This window comes from Myotis myotis, unplaced genomic scaffold (assembly GCF_014108235.1).
Source record: "Myotis myotis isolate mMyoMyo1 unplaced genomic scaffold, mMyoMyo1.p scaffold_m19_p_16, whole genome shotgun sequence".
NCBI classification, from domain to species: domain Eukaryota; kingdom Metazoa; phylum Chordata; class Mammalia; order Chiroptera; family Vespertilionidae; genus Myotis; species Myotis myotis.
The window spans coordinates 904,758-931,083 of NW_023416320.1; the positions used below are offsets into that span (position 1 = coordinate 904,758).

General features: G+C 64.2%; 2 protein-coding genes and 1 long non-coding RNA gene across 14 annotated transcripts in view; 2 read left to right on the top strand and 1 right to left on the bottom strand.

Moving 5' to 3' along the window:
- The window catches only part of PTK2 (protein tyrosine kinase 2), a 113,908-nt gene extending 107,997 nt beyond the window's left edge, over positions 1-5,911 (top strand). For 7 of the 9 annotated variants that reach the window (XM_036337584.1, XM_036337583.1, XM_036337586.1 and 4 more), the window contains 6 exons: positions 601-640; positions 930-1,036; positions 2,943-2,951; positions 3,952-4,107; positions 4,657-4,737; positions 4,891-5,911. In XM_036337584.1, coding sequence (XP_036193477.1) covers positions 601-640; positions 930-1,036; positions 2,943-2,951; positions 3,952-4,107; positions 4,657-4,737; positions 4,891-5,103 — 606 coding nt within the window. In that variant the 3' untranslated portion in view covers positions 5,104-5,911. The remainder of the gene's footprint in view (positions 1-600; positions 641-929; positions 1,037-2,942; positions 2,952-3,951; positions 4,108-4,656; positions 4,738-4,890) is intronic. The other 2 variants (XM_036337585.1, XM_036337587.1) reach the window with 1 other exon arrangement.
- A 1,994-nt stretch (positions 5,912-7,905) lies between these two features.
- Positions 7,906-11,214, bottom strand: LOC118670569. Its single transcript, XR_004972381.1, has 2 exons — positions 10,902-11,214; positions 7,906-9,495 (listed from the first exon to the last, which is right to left on the bottom strand). It is a non-coding gene; the product is annotated as an uncharacterized LOC118670569 (long non-coding RNA).
- Positions 11,215-11,787: 573 nt separating this feature from the next.
- The window catches only part of AGO2 (argonaute RISC catalytic component 2), a 44,138-nt gene continuing 29,599 nt past the window's right edge, over positions 11,788-26,326 (top strand). For 2 of the 4 annotated variants that reach the window (XM_036337595.1, XM_036337596.1), the window contains exon 1: positions 11,788-11,971. In XM_036337595.1, the coding sequence (XP_036193488.1) occupies positions 11,950-11,971 (22 nt within the window). In that variant the 5' untranslated portion in view covers positions 11,788-11,949. The remainder of the gene's footprint in view (positions 11,972-26,326) is intronic. The other 2 variants (XM_036337594.1, XM_036337597.1) reach the window with 2 other exon arrangements.

Consider the following 26,326-nt stretch of genomic DNA (forward strand, 5'->3'; position numbering starts at 1 on the left):
TTCGAGGGGCCTCTAGGACAGAGAGCCGCTGGATGCACAGAGACCAGCCAGGTGACTCCTGTAAAGAGCAAGGACAGTCTCTCCGCAGAGGACGCGTCTGAAGGTCCTTCTTTGCCTTGAGTGGCCTGGGGGAGGTTGTCATAGTGATGACCCGCCTGCCACCAGGAACTGCCTTCCCAACTGGTCCCGGCACACGCAGGGCTTCGGGAGACGAGGACAACATGGCACCTGAGTGTGTGGACTCCCGGCGCCAAACATTGTCAGGACGGCACTCGGAGGGGGCGGAGCTTTCTGAGCGCAGAGCCGGGGCACGGAAGCTGACCACCATGTCCGACACCCTGGCGGGGTTTTAGGAGGATTGTAAATGGGTCGTCGCTGTCCCCAGGCTTGCTCTGTCGCAGCCCTTCTGTCCCCCTGGTAACATTCCTCGCTCATTTGCCTCCCCCTCCCCAGCGGAGGCCACAGCAGCCGGCCCCTCGTCTTGGTGGTGTTTGGAGCCAGCATTCAGCACCCGTGTTCCAGGGCGGGTGGCAGGTGAGGGCGGGCGGCCGTGACCCTGCTGTGACGCTACTGCACTGACTGACCTTTCTGTCCCCACAGACTGGAAACCAGCACATCTACCAGCCGGTGGGGAAGCCGGGTAAGCGGAGAAAGAGATGACATCAAGAATTTTGTATGACATGGAGGGAGCGGGGTTTAATGTATAAGTTTCTGAGCTTTGGAACACCTCGTGGTTTTCTATCACGGTCCCCTCTACAAGCCACGGCGATTGTGGTGGCTCCCAAATGCAGCCCATGCCGAGAAGGCTGGAGAGGGAACCTCGTACCAGGCACCAGTAGGGCTGCACGTGTGTGTGCGTGCGTGTGTGTGTGTGTATACATGTGCTCTGTGAAGGCGTGTTACTTAATGAGACTCGTTCCCTTTTCCAGATCCTGCAGCTCCACCAAAGAAGCCACCACGCCCCGGAGCCCCTGGCCACCTGGGCAGCCTTGCCAGCCTCAGCAGCCCCGGGGACAGCTACAACGAGGGCGTCAAGGTGGGCGAGGAGCTGGCTCTGCTCGGGGCTCTGGCGGATGAGCCTGTGCTGAGGGCGGGGCCTGGGTGGCATCGCCGTGGGCTGCAGCGTGGGGTGGTTCCAAACCCCTCTGAGAGGCAGGAACACGCTTTACCAGAAACTTTCCCATTTCTCTCTCGGACAGACCTGGGGCCTCACTCAGACCCTGACTTTCTAAACACGTCTTCTCTCGTCAGGCAGAGTGTTGCTTTGGGCGAAAGTGCTAGGTGGCTTCTGGTTTTCAAAACCAGTTAAGTCAGGACACCGGGGCGACCTGCAGGCCAATCTGCAAGCTTGTCAGTGGCTGAGGGAAAGGGCCGCCGTGTCCCCCCGCAGAGCGGCCTTTGGAAGGCGGCTTGCACTGCACGGAGCCGCCGGACAAGGGACCCGAGGCTCAGGCGCCGACGCCCAGGAGCTACTTCGTGGCTCCAAACCTTCCCTCCCCCCCGCCCGCCCGCCCGGGGCAGGAGCAGGCCCTGGCGTCAGGGTTCGCGGGGCCCTGGGTGAGGCTCTCCGCTGTGGTGCCATGTACGGGGTGTCCCTCTGCGGGACGCGGTGCTCAGCGGTCCTGCTGGCACCAGACCAGGTGTCCTCCGGGAGGAGAAAAGGGGACACAGCCCACAGCCCTGCCGAACGTGGGTCCCTGACACTGAGAGGGCGGGATCGGGCTAATGCGCGGCGTCCGTGTTCATAAGCCTCGGAGCACACTTCCCAGTGGCCGGTGTGACAGGCCAGGGGCCCTGACGGTCACCCTCACCGTGGCAGTGGCGGTAGACAGGCGTGGCATATGAAGAAGCCCTCACGTAGGGTGTTAAGCAAGTCAAATCCCACCGGAATAGCGTGTGTCCTTAATGTGGGAGCAGGGTGAGCGGCGAGTGGGAAGGGTGCGTCCCGTCCGCTGGCCAGCACATCAGCCGAGAGCACGACTGGCCACAGAAACACTCGACCTCAGCTGGGTGGAGCGTGACCCGTCAGACGACCTTGAAACCAGTAACTGACGTCGCCCCCCTCTCGCTTGGAGGTGTCATCTCGAGGGGCCGCTGTGGTGGGCGTGGCAAAGACAGCGCAGCGGAGGCATGGCCCTGCCTGCTCCAGCCGGTGCTGCTGGCGCGGCTCTGCCTGTGGCTCCTCGGGAGCCCCTTCACCTCCTCCCGGCCACACGGGTCCCGCCCTCCCAGGGCCCTGCAGGGCACTGCCGCCCCGGGGGACCCCCTCGTGTCCCCACAGCACAGGGCAGACGGGGCTGAGACGTGCAGAATCCTGAACAGCCTGGGCTCTGCTTCAGACAGTTGTGAGGAGGGGGCAGGGCCCCACTTCCTGTCTGTTTTCCTGGGGCCGCCTGCTTCAGGCTGCAGAGAAAAACATTAAGTCAACTGACGAGTTTAAGGAACCGAACCATAAGACTTGCTTCAAAAGAAGGGTTTCTGTGTTTGTTTTTAAAATAGGCTCCTAACGCCTTTAAGCCCAGCCCGGTCCACAAGTGCACTGCGGGGCTGGGGCTCGGGGCAGGGGTGCGGTTCCTCTGAGTCACTCGGAGGCCCAGGTGGCTCAGGGGTCCCAAGCAACCTGCTCCCCCCTTTTTGAAGGCCCTGATTCTTTTGGTTCTGGCACAGCTGACAGGTTTTCCTTCTCGGGCTTTGCATGTCGTTTCCACGATTATTTTGTGGAAACAGGCGTGTGCGTGGTAGACCCCTGACTGCGGTGCCTGGGCGGTGCCGCGGCTCTGCCCTGACGCCGCCGCTGAGAGCCGGCCGACGGGCTCCTGCTCCCCTGCTGGCCCGCTCGTGTGTTTATGGGGTTTGTCTGCTGCCTGTATTAATACTGTTTTTCTTTTTTCCCTCTCTCTGATAATCCCTCTAACCTTTCCTCACCTTCCGTTCAACAATAGCCGTGGAGGGTAAGCACATCTTGTCTGTGTGTCTGTCCAGCTCTGTATCACACCCAGCGCTCTGCATGTGACTGGACCAGAAATCGGGGGGCCTAGGGGGCTCCTGTGCTTGGCTCATATCAGCAACAGGATTTGTAGTTCCCAGAGCGAGAGACAGGAGCCCCTCTGCAGGGTTGGACTACGGTCCTTTTCCGTCTCAAGCCCAGATGGGGACCCTGAGTTCCAGGCTCCCTGGGCAGAGGCGGCCCGAGGGCTCAGAAAGGGCGCCTCGTGCTGCAGCCGAGCCCACGCAGCAGAGTCTCGGGCCCAGACTTGTGCTGAATTGAGTCTCTGGAGAGACGCAGAACTGTGCTGTGGGGCCCAGGGCAGCGTTTCCTGTTAAAGACCCTGGGAGATTCCCCAGAGGCCTGTGTAGCTCGGTGCCCGGTGCGGGCGGCCACCTCACGGGCCCCTGCCTATGAGGGCTGAGCCGCCGCTCCCCGGAAGCGCCGCGTTGGGCTCCGGCACCAGCCAGCTTCACCTGAGCTGTGTCTGCAAACATGGTGTCCGCTCTGTCACCTGCCAGGAAAGCTCCCCACTAGGCGGCCCGAGGTGCCGGCTGCGCTATGGAGTCGCTGCTGCAGAACTCAGGCCACGTGGGCGCTGCTGGTCCAATGCAGAGCGCTCGGCCCCGAGCAGCCCCCTGAACGCCTGCGGGCACCGTGCGCACGCTTCCCTGGGTGAATGATTCTGGGCATCGAATCGCTTCTCTGGGAGAATCGGGCTTCTTAGTGTCGTGTGTGATTCCACCTCATTTCCTTTAACTGAGCTCAAAGTCAGAAGAGGAGGACCTCATGGATGGGTCACTTGGAGTCACGTCAGTGTTACCCCAGAGTGCACTTGACCCCATAGAACAAGAGGGTCCGTCTCCAGTCTGCTTTGATCTCTCTTAAAGACCCTCCCTGACGAGACCCGTGGGTCCCCTCCCCTCCCCCCGGACGCAGAAAGTAACTGGCTTCTGTGTTGGCAGCTGCAGCCCCAGGAGATCAGCCCCCCACCCACGGCCAACCTGGATCGCTCCAATGACAGGGTGTACGAGAACGTGACGGGCCTGGTGAAGGCGGTCATCGAGATGTCCAGCAAGATCCAGCCCGCCCCGCCCGAGGAGTACGTGCCCATGGTGAAGGTAAGGCCGTCCCCACGTCCGTCCCAGCGGAGGTGTCCTCACCTCAGGTGGCGGTTCCGGCCCTAGCGCCGGGTGGGATGTCCTGGAGCGCAGGCGTCCCACAGTGGCTGCCGGGCATGAAGACTGGCCAGCGAGGCCTGTGGCAGTCCTGACACCTCTTTGCTGGCCTCCTGGGCCCTAGGAAATACCGGGGGGAGAACGGATTCAGGGAGCACTGAGGAGTGTGCCGCCCGCCCTCGCCGGCACCAGCAGGTGACACGTCTGACCCCGAGGGCAGGCAGACGGCGGCGTAGTGGGGATGGGAGTACCAGGCGCTCCAGCGCTGCTCTCCCCGGACCTTCCTCACGCGAGTGTCTGCTCCGCACCCCGCGCCCCAGGGTAGTCGAGCCCTGGTATCAGATCGGAATCTTTGAGGGGAACTTGCCTCAGAACTTAAAAGGTGGGGCTCAGGGAAAGAGAGAAAGAAACACAGAAATGTCGTAACTGGAGGACAGCTTGGTGCTGTGTGTGAGGCCTTGTGTGACCTGACTGTGTGGTCCTGTCTCTTAGGAAGTCGGCCTGGCCCTGCGGACGCTGTTGGCCACTGTGGACGAGACCATCCCTGGCCTGCCGGCCAGCACGCACCGCGAGGTAGGCCCGGCTCGCCTGCTCTGGGCTCGTGGGCGGGACGGGGCGGTCCACGCTGCTGCCGCGGAAACTGCCGGGCTCCTGGCTGTGCAGGGACCCTCCCAGCTGAGGCGAGCCCCTGACCAGCTCCCTGCGGCTCCCCTCCTGTGCCTCCAGGTCGAGATGGCCCAGAAGCTGCTCAACTCGGACCTGGGCGAGCTCATCAGCAAGATGCGGCTGGCCCAGCAGCACGTCCTCACCAGCCTGCAGCAGGAGTACAAGAAGCAGATGCTGACGGCCGCGCACGCCCTGGCCGTGGACGCCAAGAACCTGCTGGACGTCATTGACCAGGCCAGACTGAAGATGCTGGGGCAGGCGAGGCCGCACTGAGCGGAGCCCGCGCTCCCGACACTCCGTGCACCAGCAGCAGGGCCGCCTCCGGGGCAGCCCTGGCGCCAGCGCTTCTGACTGGCAGCTGGTGGATGATCGCTCATGCGTTCAACCACATTTTGATTTGGGCTCATTTTTTGTTCTGTTTCTTGAATCATGGTGTTCAGAAAAGTCCGGATCCAAAATGTGGCATTTTTCTAAGAGTGAAACTGTCCGGGAGAAGCTGTTAGGGTCGTGCAGAGACTGTGGTAGGAAATGGCCAGACTCGCTGGAAGCGAGAGGAGGAGGAGGGGCCCCAGAACAGTGTGCGGACTGGACCCTGCTGTGGGCAGCACGCCCTTCAGCTGCGCGCGCTGCCACCACGTCACGGAGGGCGAGGCTGAGCGCCGTGTCTGGAAGACGGAGGCATTTTAGAAAAAGCACCACAGCCCTTGCGCCTCGGCCTCCTGCTCTTGCGGCGGCTGGGAAGTGCGGTGGGAACAGCTGCAGGGCACACGGACTCTTCACCAGAATCACGTGCCGTAGCCATGTTCCCAGCAAAAACGCTTGTGCCAGCGCCCCCAGCGGCCCTGCGCAGGCTCTGAGCCTCCTGTGCCCTTTTCTATAATTTATACAGAAAGAGGAAAGCCATGCTGACTGCTCAGCCGTCGCCGGAGTACTAACCTTCCTCGTGTGTCTTCCCGGGGGCAGCAGGCCCTTGGAGAACTGCACCTCCCGTAGTTTGCTGGGGGATATAAATTATTCTCAGGAAGAATATACTGAACTGTACAGTGACTTTGACCTATTAAACAGGTGTTACCAGTAAGGGCTCGGTGCAGTGGCCTTTCTCTTTCTTTTCCTTCAGACTGTTTACAGGTTTCCGGGTGACGTGTCAGGTGAAGCCACACATGGGACCGCTCTCAGTCATTGTGTCCGTTCCCTCTTTCCTGGCCTGCAGACCAGGAAGGCTGTTGCCAGGGAGAGACGGCCGGGTCCGAAGCACCCTGTTCACTGTCCCCAGCAAGGGCAGCCCGGGCGGGGCTGGTGTCCTGGTGTTCCTGCCTCAGGGCCGCCCGCCTCCTGAGGCCACTGGGGAGGTGTCTCCCAAACCCGCCCTGGCCGTGGGCGGGGCAGCGAGGACGGGACCGGAGGATCCGGCCGGGACCAGGGCATCCAGATGGGGGGCTTGGAGGAAATACCCGGGTGAATCCGGGTTTCCTGTGTGCACACCAGTTCCTGCAGGTTTTGTGACGTTGACTCCATCTGGACCAGGTCGCTGCCGTCCTCTGAGCTCTCTTCTCTGGCGTTCTCGGCCTCTGAGTCCGTTTCCTCCTCTTCACAGAGGCCACAGGGAGGCTAAGATGAGCGGGGTCCCAGGTGAAGTGCCCCGGACGTGACCAGGGCTCGCAGTGGGGCCGCCCTGTGGACTGCGGGGAGCTTTGCAGCTTGCCTGGCCTCCACTCGCTAGCAGCCAGGGTCCTCCTCCCTCCCCGCTGTGACAGCCATTCCTCAGGGCTCCTCCTGGTTGGCGTGTCCCGGGTGGGAGAGAAGGCCCCTCCCAGGAGCTGACACCGTGGCATTGGCGATGCCTGGAGTCCAGCTGCAGTGTGCTCTGGACCCACCACCTTTCTCAGGATACAGCAGCTGAAACCCAGCTCACACTTCCCTCGTCTCTTCCCTGTTGGATGAGCACGGTCAGTCCTCATCTTTACTTCATCGTCTCAAGTACTTAACATCAGCAACAAGCAGCCCTGGCGAGGGCGCTCGGCGGGCAGGCATCGGCTGGCACACTGAGGGCTATTGCTGGGTTCCTGGCCAAGGGCGTGCACCAGGTTGCAGGGTTGGTCCCCAGCCTGGTTGGGGCACATGTGGGAGGCACCAATCAACGTCTTTCTCTCATGGCTGTTTCTCTCCCCCACCCTTCTACTCTTCCTAAAAAATTAATGGAAAAAGTCCTCAGATGAGGATTAACAACAACAAACATGAGATGTGAGCTGCCAGAGCGATGGTTTTTTGTTTTTAAACATTTGCTTAAATTACTTAAGATTTCTTTAAATCCATAAGAAAACCCAGTCATGACAAGTGACAAAATGAATGGAATTATTTGGTTTTTATACTTGATTCTCATTTAATGAATCTCGAACGCCCAAAGCACAGCAGTCGCCCGCATTTACCATAGGAGGCCGCGCCTGTCCTGGCTCCGTACCGACTGCCCCTCCAGGTGCGTGTCCCACGGTGATGCTAGGAACTCAGTCCTGCTAGAGGCCCTGACTGCCTCCTGGCGCTCCCAACATACTGTGTACCAGGTCCATTAGTTACCTTAGCCCTCTGTCGGCTTCACCTGCACTGCTTTTAGAGCCTGTCTTACAAAAGACATTCATTCCTGGGTCTAATTCTCAGTAGATTCTGTACTATTCCTGGAAGTGCCTATTAGCATTTGAGTTATAAAATGAAGTCAACCTTCTAATCAAAAGTTTGTTTGGCTCAGTCGTGGCCGGTTTGGCTCAGTGGATAGAGCGTCGGCCTGCAGACTGAAGGGTCCCAGGTTAAATTCCAGACAAGGGCACATGCCCGAGTTGTGGGCTCGATCCCCAGTAGGGGGCGTGCAGGAGGCAGCTGATGGGTGATCCCCTCACATCACTGATATTTCTATCTCCCTCACCCTCTCCCTTCCTCTCTGAAATCAATTTAAAAAAAATGTGTTTGGCTGAGTAATTTGACAAGGGGGACATGGGCTTAGTTTTCCATAAATTGAATGAACTAAATTTTGTAGCCCTAAGAGTTTGACATAAGTTTATGCAAAGAAGTGATTTTTTTAAAAACTTCCATTTTAAAAACATTTTATTGGCAGTGGTATAGATGAATTAATATTTTTATGTCCCCAAACCTTTCTGAATATATCGGGTGACACATGGTGGCTCTAAATAAGAGAACATTCAATATAAGTCTCAGAAAATGCCTTTCTGCATGAGCCAAACCATCCCCATGGCTGTTGCTTTATAATAAACCCTGAAGTTGTGTGAGGCCTCTAATATTTTTCATATTTTTGAAATATTTTTTTCATATTTTTTCAACATTGATTTTTAGAGAGAAAGGGAGAGAAACATTGATGTGAGAGTAAAACATCTATCGGCTGCCTCCTGCGCACCCCCAACCAGGCATTTAACCTGCAACCCGGGCATGTGCCCTAACCAGGAATCGAGCCAGCAACCTTGCTGAGCCACACTAAAGCAGTTTTGCTTTTAAACGTAGTCTGCCATCCACCTGGAGTTGGGCTTTGATGCATTTTCCCCATGTGGGTGTCCATTATCCCAGCACCCTTTATCAAAAAGTCCATCCTGCTGGCCCGTGTGGCACAGTGGCTGAGCGTTGACCTATGAACCAGGAGATCATGGCTCAATTCCCAGACAGGGCGCATACCCGGGTTGCAGGCCCAATCCCAGTTGGGGGGCGTGCAGGACGCAGCCGATTGATTGATGGTGCTTCTCCCCCTTCCTCTCTAAAATCAATCTAAAATCCATAAAACATGTTTAAAAAGAAACCAAGGGCCTCGGATTGAGCGTTGTGGGCACGATGACCACAGGGGGGCGCTGTGGCTCCCCAGCCCTTCTCTTGACCTCCCCAGCGTGCTACTGGTCTGGACCGCAGCACCCGATGTGCAAACCTGGGGCCGACCAGCGCGGGGGACCCTGCAGTCTTAGCATAGGGACCCCAAAATACAGAGCAGTGAATGTGCCAGGGAGAGAGACTGGGCCCCAGGGGACCCGTGAGTCGGTCCTGTGGGGTCAACATCCGCGTTGGAGGAAGGCCTGGAGGAGCAGGCAGCGCGGCGGGAGGGGTTAGCGCCGGTCCGGTCAGCAGGGCGAGGACCCCATTCGGTGGGTTGAGTGGACCGCTGTCTGCGGGAGGCCAGGCCAGGGGCCTGGGGTTGTCTTCGTGGATGGTGAGCGCTGGCCACGCAGGGACAGGGGAGGAAGAGCAGGTCGGAAGGAGGAACTGGGCGTGGCTGTGGCCCTGGAGCTGCGGGGGTGGGGGCTGAGGTGGGAGAGGTGGGCGCTGGGGGACAGTCCCCCGCGGCGGGTGGGAGGACCCCGCAGGACGCGGGTGGGCGGGCCGGGCTGCGATGGCGCCCCTCCACCAACAGGGGTCGCGCGCGTCCTTGGAGGCGGGGAAGCGACACAAAGAAGCGCCCGGGCGATACTCTGTTGCCTGACCTTGCGCACAGGAGCGCGGGCTCGGAAGCAGGGCTCCCGGCGGACCGGGACGGCTCTCCCCGGTGTCCCGAGGCCACAGGTCACAGGAGCAGCCGCAGGCGAGGCGTCTGGGTCGCTCGGGGGTTTCAGGCCGCCTTCACCCGGTGGCGCACACACTCAGTCTGAGGCTAACACCAAATATATATATATTTTTTCCGATCTGACAAAAAAAAAAGGTATTTTCATTCATTCGCACCAGATGGCCACTGTTCTGTCGGCTGTTGTCATTTTGTTATTTGAGAGCCAAAGGGGAGAGAGGGCAGGGCCCTAGCAGGCAGGGAGCGCGCTGTCACAGTTCTCGCGCCGTGGCTGGAGGTTCATGGACAACACGGACAAGAGTCGTGACTGGCACGTGAAAACGTCTCCCTTGTGAAATACCGCGAAGGCACAGAAAAGTACCCCAAACTAATGCAGCTTGAGGGACGTGCCGACCCGGGGAGAGCGCCCCCCCCCCCCACTCCCCCGCAACCCCCGTACCCATCAGTCTGACGCTCATGGTAACCACTACCTTGTCTTTACTTTTTACTGTCAACTGCACAGCCCTGAGCCTGGGTTTGGAACCTTTTTAAAAAATATATATATATTTTTTTATTGATTTCAGAGAGGAAAGGAGAGGGAGAGATAGAAGCATCAATGATGAGAACCACGGATCGGCTGCCTCCTGCACGCCCCCCACTGGGGATCGAGCCCGCAACCCAGGCCTGTGCCCTGACCGGGAATCGAACCGTGACCTCCTGGGTCATAGGTCGTCGCTCAGCCCCTGAGCCACGCCGGCCGGGCCGGGGTTGGGAACTTTTATAAGTGAACCTGTGGCCGGTGGCGCCTTTCACCCAACACTGTTGCCGGCGGGGCTCGCCGTCAGGCTGACCCCTGTGGACAGTGCAGCTCCCTGAGCTGATCCCTGATGACATGGCGCCCAGGCGCTCGGGCCTGTCCCCCGACCCCCGCAGCTGTGCTCGGCCCTGCTAGGCCCCCGAGGCCAGCGCTTCAGGATGCCACTCGCTGGTTTCCAAAGTGATGGTGGCAAGACCCACGCTCACAACAGGCCCGAAGGAGCGGGGCAGGGGCTGGCAGAGACACCCCGCAGGGCTGGCAGCGGGCTCTGCAAAGAAAACAGGCTGGGGCCACGCGCGGTGCCCACGGGAGCCAGAGAGCAAGTAGGCACCGGACCAAACCTGTGATCTAGGGAGACGGCTGCCCGGCAAGAGGGGCTGCTCAGGCCCCCGGCCCAGGCGAGAGCAGGGGTGCTGGGGGAGGGCTGGGGAGGGCGCGCCGTGGGCCGCTGCGGTCCTGGCGATGGTTTCTCTGGTGCAGACGGATGTCCTTTGTGTTTCTCTCTGGAGGAAAGGCTGGCTTTCCTGCACTTATTCGGGGATGCCCCTGAGGTTGCAAAGAACTAGCAATAGACCTACTAGGTGCGGAGCTGCGGGCAGGCAGGGCCCTCCCCCTCCGAGTCAGCTCGGCCGCAGGGACAAGGGCCCTGCCCCACACGCAGGCAGCGCGCTTATGGGCTGAGGCCGAGCGGGAGCCTGCGGCCAGGCACCAGCCCCCGCACCACGGTCTCACCTTCGAACCCCGTTCACTAGCGGTTCACATGGAGCAGCGGGGGCCCTGGCTGGGGGGCGAGGTGGTCGTGTGAGGGCCGGACGCGGTCAAGTTCACCCTCTGGTCGGAAGCAAGCTCCCGACATTCAGATTTCGTTAATAACTTAAAAAAATAAAATAAAATAAAAGCCAGGTTGGGATGCGGGGCGAGTCCAGCACCAGGCAGCTTCGTGGCCAAGTGCCCCGTCCGGGTGGGTGACGTGGGGAGGGTCGTGCGCCCCCCACGCCCCCCCCCCCCCGCCCCCAGCAGCCAGACCCGCTCCCCAGGCGCGCGGGAGGCGGCGGGGAGACCAGGCTGTTTCCTGGTGTTGCTCCCGAGTCTCCGCCAGTGACGCCGAGCGGCCCCGCTCCGCCCCGAGGCCACGTCACCCATCTGAGTGGCTGCGAGGGGTCCCCCCCACCCCCCGCCTCACAGCATCCTCCCAGTCCCCTCCCGCCCCCAGCCCTGGATACCCCGCCCGCCCAGCTTCCACTGCCCCGCGGGGTCCCCTCTCGGCCCCCAGACGCGCGCGCCTCGTCTCCCTCCTCCTCCTCTCACCTCCTCCTCCCCATCCTCGCCCCGCCCCGTCCCCTTGCCCCTCCCTCTCTCCACCCCTCCCTCCCGATCCCTCGCCCCACCCCGCGCCCCTCCCTCCCGATCCCTCGCCCCGCCCCGTCCCCTTGCCCCTCCCTCTCTCCGCCCCTCCCTCCCCTCGCCCCTCCCCGCGCCCATCCCTCCCCATCCCCGCGCCCCTCCCTCTGCCCTCCCCATCCCCGCGCCCCTCCCTCCCCATCCTCTCGCCCCTCCCCGTCCCCCCTCTCCCCCTCCCTCTCCCGTCCCCTCCCCTCCCCCTCCCGCCGCCGCCGCCGCCTCCGCCCGCCGCCCGGGCCGCGTCGGGTAAACCTGTTTGGCGAGGCGGCCGCGCCGGGGCGGATCGTGCGGCCCGCGGCTCCCTCGCGGCTCGCGGCGTCGGGGCCCGTGGCGCGCGCGCGGCCGCCCCTCGGCCCCGGAGCCCTTCGGCGGCGCCACCATGTACTCGGGAGCCGGCCCCGGTGAGTCCTCGCGGGGCCGCCGCTCGCGCTCCTCCCAGGCGGCTGGCGGCTGGCGGGTGGCGGGTGGCGGTTGGCGGGTGCGGGCGGGCCGCCCGGGCGGGGCCTGGGGCTCGGGGCTCGGGGCTCGGGGCTCGGAGCGGACACAGCTCGGCCCACTCGTCGGGGCGCCCGCGCGGCCTGGGCCTCCGGTCCCTGTCGCTCCGGGGCCGCGGGCGGCGCTCGGGCCGATCCAGGGCCGCGCAGGGCGGGTAGGCCTGAGGCCCGCGTCCGAGCCGCTGCGCCGCCGCCGGGGGAGGCCGGGCTCGGGGCTGCGGGCTGCGGGCGCCGAGGCGCAGGCCCGGGTCGGGGCGCGGGCGCGGGGCGCGGGGCGCGGGCGGCGGAGGGAGGCGGCCCCGCGCACCGGGTTTGGTTTCGCTGCCGCCGGCCCGCCCGCGGCCCCTGCCCCGAAGGGGCGTCTGCGATGCCCCGGGCCGGCCGGTGCGGGGGCGCCCGGGCTGGTGGCCGGGAGGGTGGGCAGCGCGCCCCGACCCCCGCGGCTGCCTGTGGCCGGTCCTCGTCCGTTCGCGCGCCCCCCATTCAAGTGCTAATGGCCCCCGAGGCGCAGGGGGCGGTCGGCCTCTCCTTGGGAAAAGTTCCTAAAAACTTAAAGCGCCGAGAGCAGCGACACCCCTTTGTCTACGTGCAGCGGGAAAGGGCCTGACTGCGGGCCGCGGCCAGGGTCCCGCGCCAGGCACGTGGCCCCTAAATTTCCCGCGGCCCTGCCACTCGCGGGCACTGCTGCCCTTTGTCCGCCGCTGCCCCGGCTCCAGGCCGCTCCTGCGGGTGCGGGGTCCTGGCTCCACCTGCCCAGGCCCCGCCCTGCAGCCCCTCCTGGTGGCCCTGGCCCCGCTGGCCACTCTGTGCCTGGGCTCGAGGGTCTGCTTTCGGGGGTCACTTGGTGAGAAAGCTGCTCCAAGGCTGAGCCTGGCCAGCGTGTCAGGGGCCCGGCCAGTTGACTGGAGACTGACTGTCTTGAACCCCACCCCTGGGCGTGAGGAGGGTCCCGGTCTCAGGTGTCACAGTCTTGGGGGCAGGTTTGGCTCCTGAGGCTCAGGGTGGTGGCCCCCCATGGGGCCAGGGCAGGGCCGCCCCTCCCCTGCCTGTGGGAGGCCCTGCCAGCTGACCCTGGAGGGCCCCAGCGTTGGCCGCCAGCTGTAGGCTCGCTCAGACCTCTCTGGAGGCTGAGGGCCTGGAGGAGGGAAGGCCAGGCCTTGGGTGGTGGTTTGTGTCCTCGGACCCCTGGACGGCTGGCGACGCCGTGGCGCTCAGGGCACAGAGGCTGAGACCTCGCGGAGGCACAGCCAGCGGGCGTCAGGGCGGCCGTCTGGTCCCACGCCTGGTCCCACTCGGGCTCTACACGGAGCCGCTGGCTGCTGCGCTTTCTGACCTTGACCCACAGTAAGAAATAAATACCTGTTCCGTCTAGACAGGGGCTGAGCCGGCCCACAGGTAGCCCTGAGCCCTGATGTTTCCTGTCTCTTTCTTCTGTCTGTCTTTCTGTCTTTTTAATGCTGTGGCCTAGGAACTCCAGGCTGGACGCTGCCCAGGACGGCGTTTGGCAGCCTGGCTGTGGCCGGGCCTCCGTGGGGGCCTGGGTCGGAGGGGCAGAGCTCAGCCGGCGGCGGGCGGCTCTCGGGGCCCAGCCTTTCCCCTCCCTTTGAAGGGAGCTGGGGGAGAGGGCTCTTCCCAGAAGCTCGGGAATGCGTTTCCCGATTCGGGCCATGAGCGGGCGCCTGGACTGTATGAAAATTACCGGTAGTTTTGCTCCTTCCAATGTTAAGACACTTACTAAGCAAACTTACTAAGTACATTAACTTTTTAAAAGCGAGGCTGGCGGTGCCCCTGCCGGCAGGTCACAGATGTGGGTGCCTGGGCTCCGGAGCTGGGTCTGTCGCTGTCTCTCGTTTCTGGAACTTCTGGGAAGAGGCAGTGGTTGGGAGGGGCAGGTTCTCCTGTGGCCCTGGGCCTTCACAGGCGAACACATTGTTTATTTAAAACACACACTCACTCACACACACTCACACACGCACACACACTCACAGATCTTAGAGGGTCTGAGCAGAGGCCTTCGCCAGGGGGCTGTTGGCTCCGCTGAGCTTGACTATGTTACATCCCTCCCAGGTCGGCTACACGGGAACCTCTGAGCCTCCTCAGGCGCCTTTGAAAGTTGTCTGAAGAGGATAGTGACTCTGACTCCTCCTGCACCCACTCCCCCCCCCTTATCTCTGTGAGAGGTGCCCGCTTGGCCGCGGCCGGTGCGCGGGGCCCTCTGCCCCCGGGAGGCACTAATCCCTGGGATCTGGTCTCGCCCTGAAGAGGCTGTAAGTAAAGGCTGAGGGAGAGACGTAAAGCTCCCACTCCTCAGTCCCGGGTGGCGGGAAGCAGCAGGGTTCTTTTGCACCTTCTGGTGGCTCCACGCCGTGGGCTTGTTCTGTTTCAGCCACGCAGCCTCCTGGACCTGCCCCTCCGACACATACACCTTTGCTTCTTGAGCCGTTACCTCGAGCCTTCAGATGGCACGCTTAATTTTTTAAATCACTTTTCATTGTAAACTAATGAAGATACAGTGAGTCTGCCCCGGCCAGTTTGGCTCAGTGGATAGAGCATCGGTCTGCGGCCTGAAGGGTCCGGGTTCGATTCTGGTCAAGGGCACAAACTCGGTTTCAGGCTCAATCCCATGCGTGAGACAACCAATTGATGTGCCACGCTCACATCAATGGCTCTCCCTCCCTCTCTCTCTCTCTGTCTTTCTTTCTCTCTCTCTCTCTCTCTCCCGACACCCCCCACCCCCACTCTCTCTAAAAATAATGGAAAAATATCCTTGGGTAAGAATTTAAAAAATCCAGAGTCTGTGGCTAGTAGGGACCCCTCATCCACCTGCACCTGCAGCTTCAGCCACTGCCAGCGCTTCCCACACGCGCCCCTGCGCCCGCTCCCCGTTGTCTTTGCAGACGTGTCTACAGCGAGTCCCAGACCCGCGCCCCCCGCCCCCCACTCCGGGGCCAGGTGTGCGGCTGGGACGTGCTAAGCCTGAAGCCAGGTCACTTCCTCGCATTGGGGAGCATGCTCCCCGTCGGTTGTCTGGGATCCTGGGTTTTAATAAAAGTTCACATAGGTTTAGTTTTATATCTTTGAGGCTCTAGACCAGGGGTCCTCAGACTTTTTAAACAGGGGCCAGTTCACTGTCCCTCAGACCGTTGGAGGGCCGGACTATAGTTTAAAAAAAAACTATGAACAAATTCCTAGGTATGCACACAGCGGTGGCAGAAACACCCGGCGGGCTGGATAAATGTTTTCGGCGGGCCGTAGTTTGAGGACCCCTGCTCTAGACTCCAAAGCTGGGGCCCCCTCCCCCCTTTCCTCTGCTCCGGACGTTGGAGAAACCACTCAAGTTCTAAGCTTCTCCTTTCTTCGGAGTGGCCCCCGCTTTTCTCTAGTAGCTTCTAGGAAGAACCCGACGCCCAGGCCCCCGTTGTCCTGTCCCCAATGGGAGGCCCGGTTCTGACGGGCCCGTCTCCCAGCAGAGGGGACACTTGGTCCCGTGGGGACAGAATGGGTGTCCCTGGCGGCTCCTGTCGGTCCGATGAGCGGACCCCTCCCAGCCTTGGTCACCCGGCTTCACAGTGCGAGCCGGACCCCCCCGCCCCCCCCCGCGCGCCCTCACCCCAGTGTGGGCCCTGGCCTCACCCGTGGCCCCATCCCCGCCCCCTCGCCAGCCTGGGCGCCGCAGCAAGCTTTCCCAGCCTCTCCCCTCGAAGCTGTGCAGGGGGGGCCTTGGGGTCCTTGGGGGCCTCGGGCGGTGGGGAGCCCCGTGCCGGGGGCCAGCGGGCTCTGTCTCCAAACCCGGGCTCGGCACAGCCTGGCGGGAGGAGACCGTTTTCTGTGTGGCTCTCACCGGTGGCCGGGGTGGGGCTCGGGGCGCTTCGTTCCAGCGCTGCTGCGCGATGCGCCGTTCAGATGGGCCACCGCGGGAGCGGCGCCTGAGACCCGGGGTGATGCTGGGCGGCCGAGACGGCATTGCATGGCAGCCTGACCGTGGGCCTGACCGCTTTGGGGGATGAAGTCAGAGCGCGTGTGGGGGGCGGGCGGTGAGAACGGGACATTCACAGTCAGGCTGTGGCCACAGAGGCCATGCGGGGCCTGGGACGGTGGTCAGTGCAGGTGCCTTGAGAAGGTGAGCTCAGAGCCAGGGTTCCAGGGGGCAGGTGAGATGAGGGGGGCGTGTGCTGGGGTGGGAGGGACTTGGAGCCCAGGGGGAGCTGACGGGGCGGGGCCTCGGCTGCCTGCCTTTTGCACAGGGTCCGGGGTTGCTGCCTTAAGAACAGGCTGAGGAGGTGGGTGCAGGCCCCCGGGAGGGCTGAGCCGGGTGGTGGGCGAGTAAAGGAGGGAGGTGCCCACAGCATCTAAAGTTCTGTTTTCCTCACGTCCCGGCCGACCCCATGGCCACCTCAGCCTCTTAGAAAATTCAGTTCTTTTTAAAAATACATTTTTATTGGTTTCAGGGAGGAAGGGAGAGGAAGAGAGAGAGAGAAGCATCAGTGATGAGAGAGAATCACTGATCGGCTGCCTCCCGCTCGCCCCACTCTGGGAACCGAGCCGCAACCGGGCCCTCCTGGTTCAAAGGTCGAAGCGCAGCCCCTGAGCCGCGCAGCCCGGTTGGGCCGAGAAAAAGTCTTACTGGCCTTTCAATGAGGGAGAATTCAGACGAACACAGAAGTCCAGGGGCGAATGCGGCCCCCAGTCACTCCGCTCAGCTCAGTCCCCTGACTGCTCTGCCCTGGCCCCACCCCATCACTTGAAGCATCCTATTTCTAGAAAAATGGCCCAAGTAGCACGGAGTCCCCCAGCCCCAGCGTCATCCTTCATGAGCTCCCGGGACAGGACGCCAGCGGAGGCCGACGCTGGGAGCCGAACGGCCGCCCTGCCGTCTCGGTCCGGCTTGGCTGGGGCTGGCCGCCGGGCGGCTCCGTGCGCCGGGCCCGCCTGCACTCGTCAGGGCCCCTGCCCTCTCCAGCCTGTGACAGCTCTTCAGGCTGCGCTTGTGGCCTTGGCCTGGGAGCTCTGTGAGGCCCCCCTCGTTCCTGAGGGTTTTCCTCGGGCCTGTGGGTGCTCCGGGCTCCCCTGTGCGCCCGGGGGAGGAGGAAGGCCCGGCCCGGCCGGCGCTGGCGCGTCCTCCTGCGGACGGTCCGGCCGCGATCACACTGACCGCCCGAGGCCGCCCCCATTCCCGTCCTCGCTGGACCTTCGCGGTCAGACGGAGCCTGGCTCCCACCACCACCGGCATTCGCGTGTGTGAGGACGGAACCCGCGTCCCGCGGAGAAACGCGTCCCGAGCTGAGAGCTGAGAGCTGACGGCGTGTCCGGTGTTGGGTGTCGTCACGGCGCTTCTCCCCCGTCAGGGGGCTCAGGCCGCGCTCCCTGCGCCCCTGGGTCCTCGGGGCGCCCTCTCTGCCCTGACCCGACCCTGTCGGCCGGTGTAGGCCCACGCGTGCCCGCGGCACTGTGGTCTCCTGTGTCCTCCGCGCGCCGGGGTGGGAGCCGGGAGGTGCACGTTGTGGAGGGAATGAGTCGCTGGAAAGCCAGACGGTGGTTGGCGCCGCAGTGAAAATCTGCAACAAGCTAAGGAGTCAGGAGGCGGCCGCTCCGCTCCGGCCCGGCCCGGCCCGTGTTGGAGTTGCTACAAAGTTGCTGCCAAGTGTGAGCAGAGCTGAATGGGGCTTGGTAACAGTTGCTACTCAGGCCGTTTGGGCTGCTGGCTGCACTGTAGACTCTGCGCGGGAGGGCTGGTGGCCTCGCGGGGCGGGCGGGGCCGGGCGGCCGCAGCTGTCATCCCCAGGCGCCCGCCCGCACCCCACGCCCCGCACCCCACGCCCCGCACCCCACGCCCCACGCCCCGCGCCCCGCGCCCCGCGCCCCGCACCCCGCGCCCCGCGCCCTGCACCCCACGCCCCGCACCCCGCACCCCGCGCCCTGCGCCCCGCACCCCGCGCCCCGCACCCCGCGCCCCGCGCCCCGCGTCCTGCACCCCACGCCCCGCGCCCCGTGCCCCGCACCCCACGCCCCGAGCCCCGTGCCCCGCACCCCGCACCCCACGCCCCGAGCCCCGTGCCTCGCGCCCCACGCCCCGCGCCCCGCGCCCCACGCCCCGTGCCCCAGGCGGGTCCACCGGGCTTGTCTCAGGGCGTGACCGGGCGGTGCTGCCCGATTAGCGTGTGTGGTTTTAAAGTGGCTCTTTCCTTCGCGTTCACGGGAAGACACGCTCCGTGCCGAGCATTTAGCAGGTGCTGCCGTGGGACGGCTTCGAGCTCACCCACTGCTCCCCGGGGAGCGCAGTGTGTGGTGCGTGCGCATTGGCAGACCGTCCCCCCGTCCACGCGGCGGTTGGCATGAGCCTCCCTTAAACCTACGTGTCCCTGTCACCTCGCACCTGGAGCCTCGCAGGCTCGCAGGCGGCAGGTGAGAGCAGGGCTGGGCCAGGCTCCTGGTGAGGGGGCACCCCTGTGTGGTGCCAGCACCCCCTTCCTGTGCCCGCCCTTCTCGGTCGGTAACGCGGGCAGAGCGCCCCTCGGAGCGGCTGTGGGTCCAGTGGCTAAGGAGCCGGAGCGGCACTCGTGTGGGGGGTGTTGCCGCCATTGTCCCGTGTACCCCCTTCCTGCGGCGCTGTGTTCCCGTCCGGCCGGTGTGCGGGGACCACGGGGTGTCCTGCCTCTCCCTGACCACAGGTGCTGGAGAGCAGGTCGGCAGCATTTATGGGGGGACGGGATGCTCAGTGAGCGCACACAGGCGCTGAGGGGAAACGCCTCGTGCTGGGGCGTGTCTGTCTCCCAAAGGGTTGGTCACAGACGCCCCGGATGTGAGCTGGCTTCACGGGTCACGGGTCAGGCAGGCGCTGGGGACCCTGCTGTGCACCCGTGGGGGCCGCCGCCCCAAGGCCAGGAGCGGAGGGGGAGGCGTGCTCCCCAGCTCCCCGAGCTCCCCGTTCTCAGGAGGAGCCGGAGGGAACCGGCAGCTGCAGCCGCACGTCGGGGTTCCGTCCGGGTTCCCGTGCGGGCGCTGCCGCCTGGCCGGCGGGGATGCTGTTGTGGCCCCGCAGCACCGCGGTGCCGGACGCTGGGTGTTGGTTGTAAGTGGTGGTTGTCCTTGTGTTTACGTTGTTACGCACGCCGTGAGCACTGTCACTTCACCGTAGTTAACGTGGCTGTTGTCGTGGCGGTAAATGGGTTCCGACAGGGAAGGTCCCCTCTGGCCGGGCTCTGCTCCGAGCATCGCTGGACCAGTGGTGGCGTCAGTGGTGGAAGGCGGGGCTCCGGGTCGAGCCCTTCGCAGAGGACTTGGGGCGCAGAGGACTTGGGGCGCTGGGCTGAGAGGGAGGCCTGTGCCTGGCTGGTGTGGGCTGAGCCGCAGGGGCCCCTGGGCGCTCCTCTCTGGCCCGGACGATGGGCGTGGGTGTCCTGCAGGGCGTGGTGCCGGCTGCCACCTGAGGTCCCCGTGTAGGCGGGTGGTCTGAGCACCCGTGAGCCCCGGGACGGCGTGTGGCCCCGGCTTCTCCTTGGCCTCCAGGAAGCCCGCCTGCGGGGTGAGCGCCTGGGCCTAGGGGTGACAGGTCAGAGGGGACAGGCTGCTGGATGGGCGGGCGTGGGGCCTGTACTAGGACAACCCCCTTTGGACGGACCCGCCTGAGCGGCCGGCCGTGCTCACGTCCTCAGGGTTGTTTTCTAAACGGGCGCCAGGAGGAGGCGGGCGGGTGCCCGTTCAGAGCAGGCCTCCGCGTGGGGTCCGCCGGGGTGGGGGTGCCTACGGGTGACGAGGGCGTGGGGGGGGACAGACCCGTGCGGGGGCATCCGCTTTCAGACTCTAAATGTTAAAATGTCAGCCCGGCCGCATGGCTCGGTGGTTGAGTGCTGACCTATGAACCAGGAGGTCAGGGCACAGGCCCGGGTGGTGGGCTCCATCCCCAGTGGGGGGCGTGCAGGAGGCAGCCGACCCCTGGTTCTCTCTCATGGATGCTTCTCTCTCCCTCTCCCTCTCCCTTCCTCTCTGACATCAATAAAAATACAGTTTTCAAAAATAGTTGAAAAAAATAAATGCTAACATTTCCTTCAGCCTGACTTCCTCCCCCGAAGACGCTCAGTCCCCAGGAAAGCCCTCTGCCTGGTGTGACGCCCGTGCCCTGACCCACCCGCGCTGCCGGCCGCCCGCGGGCAGACCCGGTTCCTCTCGGCGCTTGGCCTTGACCCTGAGCGGCCTCTGACCAGAGGGTGTGTGGGAGCCGTGGGAGCCGAGCTCTGCCGGGCAGACTCCGGGGCAGCTGCTCCTGCAGCCTGTGAGGCCCGTCCCCGCCCCCTGCGGACAGCCTGTCCCTTCACTCAGCGGGGCTGTCTACACGGCTGGGCTGTCTACAGGCTGCATCAGGCAGCACCTTGGCCTGAGGGCGGCTGCCTCAGTGACAGGCCAGTCCAGGCGGCGAGTGGAGAGTGGAGAGTGACGAATGTGTGAGCAGCGGGACCCGCGGGGAAGGGCCCGGGTCTGTGTGTCGGGAAATAACGAGAGTCTCACAGGTTGGGTTTGGAGGGGGGAGGGGGAATCGGCTTGAGCTGCAGGTGAGCTGGGGGAGGGGGAAGCGGCTTTAGCTGCAGGTGAGCTGGGGGAGGGGGAAGCGGCTTTAGCTGCAGGTGAGCTGGGGAGGGGGAAGCGGCTTGAGCTGCAGGTGAGCTGGGGGAGGGGGAAGCGGCTTTAGCTGCAGGTGAGCTGGGGGATGTGCTCAGTGAGAACGCCATCGGCAAGCAGTTCCCAGGGCACCGCGGTGACTGTGCCGGCAGGTGCCCCAGTGGCTCTGGCCTCCTCGTTTTGGAAGGGAAACTGAGGCACAGGGAGGTTCTGTCACAGGGGAGGGCTGGGCCAGGCTGTGAACTTGGGTGACGAGCGCACGGGGAGGAGCTGGCGTGGCTTGGCCACCGTCACCCAAAGGTGTAGACAAACTTCATCACGAAGAAAAGGGAGCGTGGGCTTGGAGCGTGACGGTGGCCAGTCTTTCGCTTAAAGAACAACCAGTGGCTCTTGTTTAAAATGCTCATTTGATGGATGACTGCAGACTCGCGTTTGCTCTGAGTCGTTTCTGGCCGAAAGCACGGCGCTCGGGGAGGGGGCTGGGGGGGTGACGTCAGAGCAGGTGCGACCCGTGGGGGGGGCTGCCTTTTGGGGGGAAGACAATGTCCTGGGATTAGGTAATGCGATGGTTGCACAACATTGTGGATGCCCTGAAAGCCACTGAATTGTACTTTAAAATGGTTAAAACGGTCAATTTTGTGTTAATTTATGTGAATTTTAATTTTATTTTTTAAAAACCTGGCCCTGGGTCATTTCATGCATATTCATGAGCCGGTTCCCAAGCTCGGCCTTGACCTTGAGGCGCCAGCAGACTTCACCGGGGGCTGGTCATGAACCATCGAAAATGACCCTGGGCCGCGCCTCCCCGTGTCCCCAGGCTGCCGCGCCCGGTGGGAGGGACACGGTCATGTCCTGTCGTGGCGGACGGTCCGCTGCGGGCCCGCCCGGGGGCTGTGTCCGCCTGACTCTCAGCGAAGTCCCTCCCGATGGGGCCCCGGCTCCTAGCGGCCTGCCCTCTCGGCCAGTGTGCGCCGCGGGATCGGGGAGCTTCCTGAGTTCTGTCCGCTGGCGAATTGGGGGTGTCCACCCGGCGAGGGGGGCGCGGACGGGGCGCTGGCTGGCGACGGGCTGGGCCGAGGCCGTTTTTTGCTCCTTTTATCCGAGACGCTTTTTGTTCAGCGGGTCCCGTGTCGTTAGCAGGAAAGCCACGTCCTTTCACAGGACAGTGACGGCACCGTCAGACAACGCGCTGTCCTTGCAGCGCTCCGAGCGAAACGCCGTGTTGGCTGCCCCGGGTGGGCCACGCCTGCGCCCGGCGTGTGGGAGTGTGTGCGTGTGACACAGCCATGCCGTCAGCTGGGCCTGTTCTTACCCTATTTTATTTCTCGTTATTTTACTTATTAGGTTTTTCTTTATTGATTTCTGAGAGGAAGGGAGAGTGAGAGGAAGAGAGAAACATCAATGATGAGAGAGAATCATGGATCGGCTGCCTCCTGCACACCCCACAGGGGTTCGAGCCTGCAACCCGGGCCTGTGCCCTGACGGGAATCGAACTTTGACCTCCTGGTTCCTAGGTGGAAGCTGCACCACTGAGCCACACCGGCCGGCCGGGCAGTCCTATTTTAAAGAGAGGACCCTGTGTGTTCGTGTGGAGCACTGTGGCCGCAGGGAGGTGTGTGGAGCTCTGCACGCGTGTTTCCCTCTGCGTCCTTCTGCAGGGGCGTGGGGCCTGGGGTGCTGTGCCCGGAGCCACCGTGGGGCCCTGGGTTGCCGCGGGCCTCCCCCCAGCCCGCCTCCCACACGCCGGGCCGCGTAGCTGGCAGCGTGTGCTGTGGGCAGAGGAGGCCCAGGCGGCCGGGCCGGGGCTGCAGCCGCAGGCTCTGCCCAGCTGGGCGAGAGAAACCAGTCTCCCCGACGCACACACCCCGGGCGCACCGCCCGGCGGGACCTGCCCCGGGAGGGCGGGAGGGCCGCCTCCAACAGGTGCTCCTGCTGCAAAGGGGACTTTGAACAAAGATCCTGGAGGGAGAGGGCGCGAGCAGCCGCAGGAATCTCGGGGGAGGAGAGAGTTGCGAGCAGGGGTCGGGCAGGTGCAGAGGCAGGACGTGGGGGCGGGAGGCGGGGAGGTGACCAGGGTTTGAGAGCCATTTGCCTTTGGTCTCTGGCCGCTGTGTCTCCAGAGGCCCCCGGACTGACCTGTGTGCGGACGGTGGGGCAGGGCTGATGGAGTGGGGCCCTGGGGCAGTATTAGAGGCACCTTGACCTGGGCAGCCATGAGACAACTCGGACGCCAACATGTCCCCCCGCTCCCGTCCGTGTGTGAGGGGGCTGGTCCCAGGGGGCGGGGACAGCGAGGCTGTGGGCGCCCCGGCCTGGAGGCTGGCGGCCACGGTCGGCGGCAGGGGTGCTGTCGCATGCGAGGCTCGGGGTTCAGCCTGGCCCAGGGGGCGCTTCCTGCTCGGTTTTGCTGTTTTGTTTCTGCCCTTGGAGAGGCCGCTTCCCTGTCCAGTCGCTGCTCCAGGGCTGAGCGGCTTGTGGCTGTGGGCGACCCCAGCGGACCTGGCACGTGTCCCCTTCTCGGATGGGAACACGACTGGCGGGGCGTCCCCGGGAGGCTCCCTGAGCTCCACGCGAGTTTCTGCCGACGTGTGGGCCTGCGTGTCCACAGGGCTGAGTGGCGGCTGGGCCTCTGACTGCCGGGGCGGGACTGGCTGGGAAGCCGCTGGTGTGGCTCGCGGAGTCTGTTCGGTTGCCTGTGGCGCTGGCTGAGCCCTCCCGGCTCGGGTGTAGCCGCGGTCACGGGTCCTCCAGCGCAGGGGGCCTTTCAGAAGGGACATCGAGGCACGGTGAGGTGGGGGAGGCGGCGCGGCCTCCAGTGGAGGTCTGGTGGGGATGCGAGGGGCCCTTCGGAAGGTCTCACCTACAGGGACTTGAGCCGTGGCCTTGGCCCCAGGTGGCTCTCGGTGTGAAACTTCAGAGCCTCTGACCGGAGCCCCGGGCCGGGCCGGCGCAGGGATGGCACCCGGCAGGGAGGGTGGCTGCCCGGCTGGGAACACACCTCCCCCTTTCCAGGCGGCGAGGCCGGACCATGGAAGCCCCGGGCTGATGGAAGCCGTGCTCTTCTTTGTGGGCGGCATTTTCTTCCTCCTTTTCCCTTAAAATTTATCAGACCCACAAGCGAATGCTGATGGACGGGCTTCGGCCGACTAGGGAGCTAGAGGTGCCCGGACGCTGGGTGTCTGAGGGGCTCGGGGGCGGGCGCTGGCCCACAAAGCCGGCCGTGGCCACGCCTTCGTCACAAGAGACACTGGGAGGAAGCGGCCACAGCCAGACCCGCACGGCTGCTCACACCACAGTCCTTTCCCGCACCTCGTCCCGAGCCAGCACCGGGGCCCGGGACGCTCACAGGTGAGCCCCACGCCCTGGTGCTGGGAGCCGGTGTGCTCAGTGCCACGTTCTCCTTTCCATGCAGTAAAGGCTGCCCGGCCGGGTGGTTCAGGGGTTGAGCCTCGACCTATGAACAGGAGGTCACGGCTCGATTCCCCGTCAGGGCACAGGCCCGGGTTGCGGGCTCCATCCCCAGTTGGGCTCGCAGGAGGCAGCCGATCCATGATTCTCATCGTGGATGTCTGTCTGTCCCTCTCTCTCTGAAATCAGTACAAATATATTTTTAATGAGTGAGTGCTGGTGGGCGGCTCTCTGCTCCGCGTCCCGCTCTCATTAAGTGGGAGCGCGTGTCCCGTAGCAACGCCGCTGGCAAGTGTCAGCCAGAGGGGCAGGAATGAGGGGTCCTGCCACCCCAGAGGGACCCACATGCCGCCCGCGGGGAGGGAGGCAGACAGCGGAGCCGGGGCGTCAGACATCGGCAGGGAGCGCGAGGGGCCCTGGGCAGGGACACCCGCTTTGCATCCTGCCTGCCAGTGGGCGGCGCCAGGCAGGTGGCCAGGCCCGGCGGGCACCATGGGGACCTCTGGCCTGGCCTGCGGCTGCCCTGGGAGACCCGCCTGGGAGGCCACGGCTGGCTTCCGGGGCCAGCGCCTCCCCGGGAGCCTGGTAGACGCCGAGAGCACCACGTCCTCGGTGAAGCGGGCGGCCGCTGGCAGAGACGCCGTGGCTTCACGGGGTGCCTCGGGCTTTGCCCTGAACCCTCGGCACGAGCTGTCGGCAGAGGCTCCTCTGGGGTTAGTGTGGCTCCCACCTCCCGGCTCCCTCCCTCCCGGCCTCGCACACGTGAACATGAAACCCCAGCTGGTCCCGCCAACACGGGAGGGCCCCTCAGGCCGGTCCACGCGCTGGAGAGACGGCGTGGCCGGCCCTGGAGGTGAGCCTCGGGACTCGCGGCACTTTTCTCCCGTCGTCGAGCAGGACGCGTGCCTCGGAGCGGACCTCTGGCCTCGAAGGGAAACTCCACCCCCAGCGCTTACAGTGACACTTTCTCGTTGCAGACACGGGCGGCTCTGGGAGCCATTTCTGGAAGGGGTCGTGTTTTAGACGAGTTTCAGGTTGAACCTTAAGAGCCCGTTTAAAAGGCCGCCGCAGGCAGTTCTTGGAGGCTGAACAGAGATAAAGAGGAGCCGCAGGAGGCCGTTGGTGTGTCATACACTGCACACCGAGGTCGCACAGGAGGCCGCGTATTTTTAGCCTGTTACTCATCCACCACACACGCGGGAGGCGTTTCCGTAGTGACGAGGGCCTCTGGGACCCCACAGTAGGGGGGGGGGGGTGCGGCAAGAACCAGGCTGACAGACAGATTGGAGTTTCCCACCGAGTTTTTAAGAGGAAGAAGGGGGGCCTTACAGGAATCAGGTGACACATCTCCATTTCCCGAGAACAGCTCTGACCCCCACCCTGCGGGGACCTGCCCGCTCTGTCGGGCCTCCTCCTCCCTCTCATTTCTCTTCTTCCCACAATGGGAGGCTGACCGCACCTGCCCGGGGCATGAGGCGTGGCAGTGACCGGCCTCCTGAGGGTGGGCGTGGCCTCTTGTTCTTACCACATGGAAACGCGTGGGCATTAGCGGGCTCTGCCCCTTCTGGGAAGCCTGTGCCCGCCTCTCCCCTGGGTGTTTTCATGGTGTCTCCCCTGACGGCCCCAGGCCTGTCTCGGTGCTGCCCCCCAACCCCCGCCTACAGCCCCCCGCCCCCTCCCCACCGCGGGGCTCACCATCGGGCGGGGGAGGGCCTGTCTCCAGGGCGGCTTCTGGCTCCGTCTGTTTAGTTTGTGGTGCGTGTACCTGTGGCCAGGACCTCTGGATGGTGCGGTGAAGGGCGGGTGTGGGCGGGGCCGGGCCGGGGCCTCCTGTGGTCCCAGGTCTGCGCCGACCGACCTGCGTCCGCAGTTTGAACCTGGCCAGGTGCTGAGGGTGGACGTGGAGCTGTGGCCCCGGCTGGTCTGTGCACCGTCCTGTCCCTCCCCCGGGGGCAGCGGGTGGGCCAGCCTGGCCGCCGGCGATGCTGACGGCGCAGGAAGATGCCTGCTTTCTGCACCCGACGCGGCGCCCGCGAGCTGGGCGGCTGTGTGAGGAGCAGGCGAGCCCGTTGTCATGGCAGCCGGGACATCGTGAGCTCACGCACCTCAGGGACGCGTTCCCAGGGCAGCCAGGGGCCTGCGGCCGGCGCTGCTGTCTGCCGACGGGGGTTGGGTGATGTCAGCAGCTGGGACCCCGGTTTCTCTGCTCAGGGGTGAGGCCCCTTGGCCCCTCAGAGCCCG